This window comes from Penaeus monodon, chromosome 13 (genome assembly GCF_015228065.2).
Source record: "Penaeus monodon isolate SGIC_2016 chromosome 13, NSTDA_Pmon_1, whole genome shotgun sequence".
In the NCBI taxonomy this organism is placed as follows: domain Eukaryota; kingdom Metazoa; phylum Arthropoda; class Malacostraca; order Decapoda; family Penaeidae; genus Penaeus; species Penaeus monodon.
This window is the reverse complement of record NC_051398.1, coordinates 37,236,399-37,246,398: the sequence shown is the minus strand read 5'-3', so window position 1 is coordinate 37,246,398 and position 10,000 is coordinate 37,236,399. Positions and strand designations below refer to the sequence as shown.

Below are 10,000 nucleotides of genomic sequence, written 5' to 3'. Positions count from 1 at the left end.
GGAAGCTAAAGAAGTAAAGGAAAGTTTTAAATACCCAGGTTTCTGTCCTGCCACGCCCTTGATGTCTCCTTCCCACAGTCCAGGGTTGTATATGGCCCGCGCTGCCTCAGGAACGAAGGGCGCTGCCCCTACGAGGGACACCAAAGCCAGCAGCAGCACGCAATACCTGCAGCGCAAAGTACAGGTAATCTTCGCAATAAAAGCTAATGGGTTGCTTTGTTTGAATTACATTTGTGACCCATTTCATGAACAAGCTGCGACTCATTCTAAGCTAGCATATATTTCTTTAGCTCACAAAACACACACACGTAGCTTTTCTACAAACATACTTACATTTTTACGCACTCAAACCAGTCGGCGTTCTCCAATAATTACAAACTACATGCTCTCTATTATATACTGTATCCAAACAACTTAAAGTCACACGGACCCTAAACAGTCAAAGCGAAGAAGCTTATCATGCATTTTATCTTCCTTTTTTCCTCTAAGCGATATATCTTAAGGCAGACCTTTCAGGCCTCGTGATCTGTCCTGACAAAGTGAAAGAGACTAAAACATACCAGGTCAGTGTGCAAGTGAATTGGGACACTCATCCCCGGCGTCCTTTCCCACGTTTTTTTTTTATTTAATATATATATATAAATGAATAACCTTGCACGTGCTCTGTTCTCAACTAAGTACTGTAAACTGTACCCTTGGCCTCCAGACGTCATTTTTTTTTAGAGATAGAGCATGGTAACTGCGCCATAATAACAAATTTAGACAACTAAACCAGATAAAGAAAAGAAACACTTTAGGCTAGTGGAAATGGACAGCTGTCATGCTACAAAGGCTAAACCTCGAGAGATGCAATCGCGTGTCTTGGTACCAAGAGAGCACAAGAGTCCCTTATAGCGCAGAAGGTCCAAAGGGGTGATTTTGCTCTCTTATTATGGATTCGATAAATCGAGGAATGCGAGCAGAAACGAGATTCAAGAGCATAAAAGACTAATTTGAATGACTTTAAAGTACTAATTTGAGAACTCTCAGATGCTTGACTGTATTGAAAAATATAAGGACAGTTATATTGGCACGGGAGCCCTTGCAATAGCCACCTTTTGCTAAGCTGCCTGGATCATTTCCTCGGCACTCATTTCAGTTTTCTTAGGCTTCTCTTAGGCTTCTTAGGCCTATAACGAGCAGAAGGTTACTCCCTCGAAGAGATGGGTGATTCTGAGTATAAAAAAAAACAAACAAATAAGAATTTCACATAAAAAATATGTCTTTTTATCATCTTTTTATAACTTCTAATACTAATCCCTTTCATATCATTTTCGAACCCACATACACTGTTTATCTGCCTGAAAATTAACTGGGGGAAACCGGAATCTATGGCAAGTCTATCTATCTATCTATCTTATCTATCTATCATCTATCTATCTATCTATTATATATATATATAATATTATATATGTATTATATAAATATTATTAATATTATATATATATATATATTATATGTATATATAATGAATATATATAATATATAAAATAATATATATAGATATAGTATAAATATATATATATATACATTTATTATATATATACATAATATATATATATATATATATATATATTTTATATATAGTTATAGATATATATATAGTATATAATATAATATATAAATATATATATGATTTTATATTAAAATATATATATATATATAATATTATATATATAATATAAAATATAAAATATATAAATAAAAATACATTAATGTATTAATATATATATAGATAGATAGATAGATAGATAGATAGATAGATAGATAGATAGATAGATAGACTTGCCATAGATTCCGGTTTCCCCCAGTTAATTTCAGGCAGATAAACAGTGTATGTGGGTTCGAAAATGATATGAAGGTATTAGTATTAGAAGTTATAAAAAGATGATAAAAAGACATATTTTTTATGTGAATATTCTATTTTGTTTGTTTTTTTTTATACTCAGAATCACCCATCTCTTCGAGGGAGTAACCTTCTGCTCGTTATAGGCCTAAGAAGCCTAAAGAGAAGCCTAAGAAAACTGAAATGAGTGCCGAGGAAATGATCCAGGCAGCTTAGGCAAAAGGGGCTATTGCAAGGGCTCCCGTGCCAATATAACTGTCCTTATATTTTTCAATACAGTCAAGCATCTGAAGAGTTCTCAAATTAGTACTTTAAAGTCATTCAAATTAGTCTTTTATGCTCTTGAATCTCGTTTCTGCTCGCATTCCTCGATTTATCGAATCCATAATAAGAGAGCAAAATCACCTCTTTGGACCTTCTGCGCTATAAGGGACTCTTGTGCTCTCTTGGTACCAAGACACGCGATTGCATCTCTCGAGGTTTAGCCTTTGTAGCATGACAGCTGTCCATTTCCACTAGCCTAAAGTGTTTCTTTTCTTTATCTGGTTTAGTTGTCTAAATTTGTTATTATGGCGCAGTTACCATGCTCTATCTCTAAAAAAAAAATGACGTCTGGAGGCCAAGGGTACAGTTTACAGTACTTAGTTGAGAACAGAGCACGTGCAAGGTTATTCATTTATATATATATATTAAATAAAAAAAAAACGTGGGAAAGGACGCCGGGGATGAGTGTCCCAATTCACTTGCACACTGACCTGGTATGTTTTAGTCTCTTTCACTTTGTCAGGACAGATCACGAGGCCTGAAAGGTCTGCCTTAAGATATATCGCTTAGAGGAAAAAAGGAAGATAAAATGCATGATAAGCTTCTTCGCTTTGACTGTTTAGGGTCCGTGTGACTTTAAGTTGTTGGATACAGTATATAATAGAGAGCATGTAGTTTGTAATTATTGGAGAACGCCGACTGGTTTGAGTGCGTAAAAATGTAAGTATGTTTGTAGAAAAGCTACGTGTGTGTGTTTTTGTGAGCTAAAGAAATATATGCTAGCTTAGAATGAGTCGCAGCTTGTTCATGAAATGGGTCACAAAATGTAATTCAAACAAAGCAACCCATTAGCTTTTATTGCGAAGATTACCTGTACTTTGCGCTGCAGGTATTGCGTGCTGCTGCTGGCTTTGGTGTCCCTCGTAGGGGCAGCGCCCTTCGTTCCTGAGGCAGCGCGGGCCATATACAACCCTGGACTGTGGGAAGGAGACATCAAGGGCGTGGCAGGACAGAAACCTGGGGTATTTAAAACTTTCCTTTACTTCTTTAGCTTCCTTTATATTATTTTTTTGTTTTTTTCTTGTTTGCAACTGACATCTAGCAGCTGGACATGACTCCACACACAGCTGCATATACACCATTTTGTATCAGAACAATATATTTCAGAAATAAAATAAACGTTTGTTTAAATGCTTGTATTTGCTTAAAATTAGAGCAATTAAACAGAAAGAAAAAAAAATATTTACCTGGCCTGAAGTTATTTAGTTTCGCCTCGGACATTCTTCATGCAAGTGGAATTAAAGTTTTTTTCACCAGGAGGAGAAATCTGCTATCATAGGAGACCAATACCTGTGGACAGATGGTGTGATTCCTTATATCCTCGGTAAGTATTTGTTCCGTGCATTCCCCTTCGATATATGGACACTGCTTACGGATTTCTGTGTCGTGCAGTTTGCGGGATTTAGCTTTAGAAAAGGTAAAGAATAGGAAAAAATATATCAGTTTTAAATACTTTATAGCTGTGCATTTTTTGTGGATATCCACGATTAAAAGCAAAGAAAATTATATTGCTCTTGTGTACCGTGTTTTTCAAACGTGTTTCAGTGCAGTTAGTTAGATGGATCCTTTTAATGTTTCCCTTCATTAGTCAGTAGTATTTACAACTCTCTTTCACTCTCTCTCTCTCTCTCTCTCTCTCTCTCTATCTATCTATCTATCTATCTATCTATCATGTGATATTTTCATGAAAGTAAATACTTATCGGGGATTAAAAAAGCTTAGTTTCCAAACAAACTCCGTAATCTTTTACTTTCAGCTAATGCATTCAATGACTGCGTCGATTTTTGCCATCTTAGATCATATTTCCTTGAAACTCCAGTGTATATATATATATATATATATATATATATATATATATATATATATATATATATATATATATTTATATTTATATTTTTTTTTTTTTTTTTTTTTTTTTTTTTTTTTTTAATCAATATCAGCGCCAGCCTTAACATCGAGGCAGAACTCCCCCTTCTACCCTTTGATTTTCCCCTTTCCCTCGAATAACTCGCTTTCCCTGGCACAGCTGGAGGTTCAGACGCCGAGATCGTCGCGGCAATGGACGAAATCATGTCCAAGACTTGCATCAAGTTCATCCCGCGCTCCGTCGGGGAACACAACTACATCCGCATCACCACCAACGGTGATGGGTGAGTTATGCTGTTATCATTATGATAATAATGATAATGATAATACGATAAAGATAATATTAATGATAATAATGATAACGATAATAATGACAATAATAATGATAATAATAATAATAATAATAATAATATAATAATAATAATAATAATAATAATAATAATAATAATAATAATAATAATAATAATAATAATAATAATAATAATAATGATAATAATAATAATAACAACAATAACAATAATAATAATAATAATAATAATAATAATAATAATAATAATAATAATAAACAACAACAACAATAATAATAATAATAATGATAATAATAATAATAATAATAATAATAATAATAATAATAATAATAATAATATAATAATAATAATAATAATAATAATAACTAATATAATAATAATAATAATAATAATAACAACACAACAACATCAAAAAAATATCCAGATATTCTCTTATGCGCTAGGAATAAACTTGAAACATCATTCACATGATCGGATTAAAGTTGTTTTTTTACATAAATAGCTGAAAGAAGAACTCACACGTGTTTATGCACACACACACACACACACACACACACACACACACACACACACACACACACACACACACACACACACACACACACACACACACACAATACACACACACATATTTTATATACATATATATATATATATATTATATATATATGTATATATATATATATAATATATATATATATATATATATATATATATATATATATATATATGTATATATATATATTATATATATATCATATATACATATATAAATATATATATATATATATAGATAGATAGATAGATAGATAGATAGATAGATAGATAGATAGATAGATAGACTTGCCATAGATTCCGGTTTCCCCCAGTTAATTTTCAGGCAGATAAACAGTGTATGTGGGTTCGAAAATGATATGAAGGTATTAGTATTAGAAGTTATAAAAAGATGATAAAAAGACATATTTTTTATGTGAATATTCTTATTTTGTTTGTTTTTTTTTATACTCAGAATCACCCATCTCTTCGAGGGAGTAACCTTCTGCTCGTTATAGGCCTAAGAAGCCTAAAGAGAAGCCTAAGAAAACTGAAATGAGTGCCGAGGAAATGATCCAGGCAGCTTAGGCAAAAGGTGGCTATTGCAAGGGCTCCCGTGCCAATATAACTGTCCTTATATTTTTCAATACAGTCAAGCATCTGAAGAGTTCTCAAATTAGTACTTTAAAGTCATTCAAATTAGTCTTTTATGCTCTTGAATCTCGTTTCTGCTCGCATTCCTCGATTTATCGAATCCATAATAAGAGAGCAAAATCACCTCTTTGGACCTTCTGCGCTATAAGGGACTCTTGTGCTCTCTTGGTACCAAGACACGCGATTGCATCTCTCGAGGTTTAGCCTTTGTAGCATGACAGCTGTCCATTTCCACTAGCCTAAAGTGTTTCTTTTCTTTATCTGGTTTAGTTGTCTAAATTTGTTATTATGGCGCAGTTACCATGCTCTATCTCTAAAAAAAAAATGACGTCTGGAGGCCAAGGGTACAGTTTACAGTACTTAGTTGAGAACAGAGCACGTGCAAGGTTATTCATTTATATATATATATTAAATAAAAAAAAAACGTGGGAAAGGACGCCGGGGATGAGTGTCCCAATTCACTTGCACACTGACCTGGTATGTTTTAGTCTCTTTCACTTTGTCAGGACAGATCACGAGGCCTGAAAGGTCTGCCTTAAGATATATCGCTTAGAGGAAAAAAGGAAGATAAAATGCATGATAAGCTTCTTCGCTTTGACTGTTTAGGGTCCGTGTGACTTTAAGTTGTTTGGATACAGTATATAATAGAGAGCATGTAGTTTGTAATTATTGGAGAACGCCGACTGGTTTGAGTGCGTAAAAATGTAAGTATGTTTGTAGAAAAGCTACGTGTGTGTGTTTTTGTGAGCTAAAGAAATATATGCTAGCTTAGAATGAGTCGCAGCTTGTTCATGAAATGGGTCACAAAATGTAATTCAAACAAAGCAACCCATTAGCTTTTATTGCGAAGATTACCTGTACTTTGCGCTGCAGGTATTGCGTGCTGCTGCTGGCTTTGGTGTCCCTCGTAGGGGCAGCGCCCTTCGTTCCTGAGGCAGCGCGGGCCATATACAACCCTGGACTGTGGGAAGGAGACATCAAGGGCGTGGCAGGACAGAAACCTGGGGTATTTAAAACTTTCCTTTACTTCTTTAGCTTCCTTTATATTATTTTTTTGTTTTTTTCTTGTTTGCAACTGACATCTAGCAGCTGGACATGACTCCACACACAGCTGCATATACACCATTTTGTATCAGAACAATATATTTCAGAAATAAAATAAACGTTTGTTTAAATGCTTGTATTTGCTTAAAATTAGAGCAATTAAACAGAAAGAAAAAAAAATATTTACCTGGCCTGAAGTTATTTAGTTTCGCCTCGGACATTCTTCATGCAAGTGGAATTAAAGTTTTTTTCACCAGGAGGAGAAATCTGCTATCATAGGAGACCAATACCTGTGGACAGATGGTGTGATTCCTTATATCCTCGGTAAGTATTTGTTCCGTGCATTCCCCTTCGATATATGGACACTGCTTACGGATTTCTGTGTCGTGCAGTTTGCGGGATTTAGCTTTAGAAAAGGTAAAGAATAGGAAAAAATATATCAGTTTTAAATACTTTATAGCTGTGCATTTTTTGTGGATATCCACGATTAAAAGCAAAGAAAATTATATTGCTCTTGTGTACCGTGTTTTTCAAACGTGTTTCAGTGCAGTTAGTTAGATGGATCCTTTTAATGTTTCCCTTCATTAGTCAGTAGTATTTACAACTCTCTTTCACTCTCTCTCTCTCTCTCTCTCTCTCTCTCTCTATCTATCTATCTATCTATCTATCTATCATGTGATATTTTCATGAAAGTAAATACTTATCGGGGATTAAAAAAGCTTAGTTTCCAAACAAACTCCGTAATCTTTTACTTTCAGCTAATGCATTCAATGACTGCGTCGATTTTTGCCATCTTAGATCATATTTCCTTGAAACTCCAGTGTATATATATATATATATATATATATATATATATATATATATATATATATATATATATATATATATATATATATATTTTTTTTTTTTTTTTTTTTTTTTTTTTTTTTTTTTAATCAATATCAGCGCCAGCCTTAACATCGAGGCAGAACTCCCCCTTCTACCCTTTGATTTTCCCCTTTCCCTCGAATAACTCGCTTTCCCTGGCACAGCTGGAGGTTCAGACGCCGAGATCGTCGCGGCAATGGACGAAATCATGTCCAAGACTTGCATCAAGTTCATCCCGCGCTCCGTCGGGGAACACAACTACATCCGCATCACCACCAACGGTGATGGGTGAGTTATGCTGTTATCATTATGATAATAATGATAATGATAATACGATAAAGATAATATTAATGATAATAATGATAACGATAATAATGACAATAATAATGATAATAATAATAATAATAATGATAATTATAATAATAATAATAATAATAATAATAATAATAATAATAATAATAATAATAATAATAATAATGATAATAATAATAATAACAACAACAACAACAACAACAACAACAACAACAACAACAACAGCAACTACAACAACAACAACAACAACAATGATAATAATAATAATGATAATAATAATAATGATAATAATAATAACAATGATAATAATAATGATAACAATAACAATAATAATAATAATAATAATAATAATAATAATAATAATAAATAATAATAATAATAAAACAACAACAAAGATAAATAATAAATGATTATAATAATAATGATAATAATAATGACAATAATAATAATAATAATAATAATAATAGTAATAATAATAATAATAATAATAATAATAATATAAATAATAATAATAATAATAATAATAATAATAATACAATAATAATAATATAATAATAATAATAATAATAATAATAATAATAATAATAATAATAATAATAGCGATAACGATAACATTAATAATATTAATATCAATAACAATAGTAGCAGTAGTAGTAGCAGTAAAAGTGGACAACAGCAGCGATCGTCCAATATTAACGCGAAAGGGAAATCTCTCGTGCCTTTAGTGAAAATGACTGAACTGATCTGGCCTGATTCCCCATGCCATCCCCAGGTGCTGGTCCTACGTGGGCATGATGGACGGAGGGCAGGAGATCTCCCTGGCTCGCAACGGCTGTATTTACCACGGCACCATCATCCACGAGCTCATGCACGCCATCGGCTTCTTCCACGAGCACAACCGCATGGACCGCGACGACTACGTTAGGATCAACTATCAGAATATTGATCCTTGTAAGATTTGTTCAGTCGCGGGCTTTACCTGTGTTATTTTTTCGTATTTTGTTTTGTTTTCCGAGAGCTGGTTCCCGTTCGGTTCGTTTTAAGTTTAAAGTCTTATTCTAGAGGCAAGGTAATTCTAAGAGATCTGATGGTTTTCATTATCAAGATTAAATCTATCACGTGAATCCATGCGTAATCTGTCGTTAAGGAAAAAGTTTGGATATAAACGTGTCACTTCGGGAACTAAACTCATTATCAGTATGTGACCTATGCTATTTTGTAAGAAGTAAATACCCACACAGATTTACCCTAATTCATCCTTGCTTACAGCGATGGCTTACAACTTCGACAAGGACACCAACTCGCAGTACGTAGGCGAGAGCTACAAGTACGACAGCATCATGCACTACGGCAAGTACGCCTTCTCTACCCAGTGGGGCGTGTTGGAGACTATCGTGCCTCTCCAGGACGGCGTAGACCTCACGGACCCTTACGAGAAGCCCCACATGCTGCAGTCTGATGCCAACCAGATAAATAACCTGTACGGCTGCTCCAAGTAGAAAAGAGGTCGGGTTTAATTCGTCAAATAAATTCTATTTTCCCAAATTCAAGAGATGAAGAAACAGGTGAAATACGAAAAGAGGTCTTCTATGGATTTGATCTATTATTGTGATGAGAAAAAAGAAGTTGCTGAAGCGTTGCATGTTTAGTTAATATCATGAGTAAACTAGGAAAAAAATCTATAACTTTTACGAATGTTTCCCCAAAGCTGTTTTATAAGATATAATGTTATAACAATAAAAAACTTATTTCAACCAAATCCTCATTACTTTTGTTGCATAACATCGCAAAATGGTTAGTGCTTCAAGCAAAATACTACGGAATCAAGGGAAAGTACAATTCAGGAGCAGAGAATGTATGTATATACATACATACATACATTGGCTCGAGCCTGATCTCATGACGAGAAAACGACATATCGCCTTGAGAAATCAAACGCAGATGTCGTAGGGGAAGTCATCGCCGTGACAAAAGTGTCAGCGCGTCGGATCGCGGTTGATTAGGAAGGGTATCCAATCAGGTAAGAGTGGTACTGCCAAATGACCTCTCAATAATAAAGTTGGAGAGGTCTAAATCCTGCAGTGAAGTAAATGGCTGTTGAACAACAACAAAAATAAATAAATATATATATATATATATATATATATATATACATAGATCATATATATGTGTATATATATAATATACATAATACATACATACATAT

At 33.6% G+C, this 10,000-nt stretch overlaps 1 protein-coding gene across 2 annotated transcripts; it reads left to right on the top strand.

The window, feature by feature from the left end:
- Positions 1–2,804: 2,804 nt before the first annotated feature.
- LOC119580294 (astacin-like) lies at positions 2,805–9,553 on the top strand. Of its 2 annotated transcripts, none has more exons than XM_037928363.1 (6): positions 2,805–2,869; positions 3,039–3,171; positions 3,467–3,533; positions 4,236–4,359; positions 8,567–8,745; positions 9,064–9,553. In XM_037928363.1, coding segments are annotated over exons 1-6 (735 nt in total). In that variant the 5' UTR covers positions 2,805–2,867; the 3' UTR covers positions 9,294–9,553. The 2 variants fall into 2 exon arrangements, with proteins under 2 accessions (XP_037784291.1, XP_037784290.1); XM_037928362.1 differs by lacking the exons at positions 2,805–2,869; positions 3,039–3,171; positions 3,467–3,533; positions 4,236–4,359 and adding exons at positions 6,161–6,275; positions 6,445–6,577; positions 6,873–6,939; positions 7,647–7,770.
- The last annotated feature ends 447 nt before the right edge of the window (positions 9,554–10,000 follow it).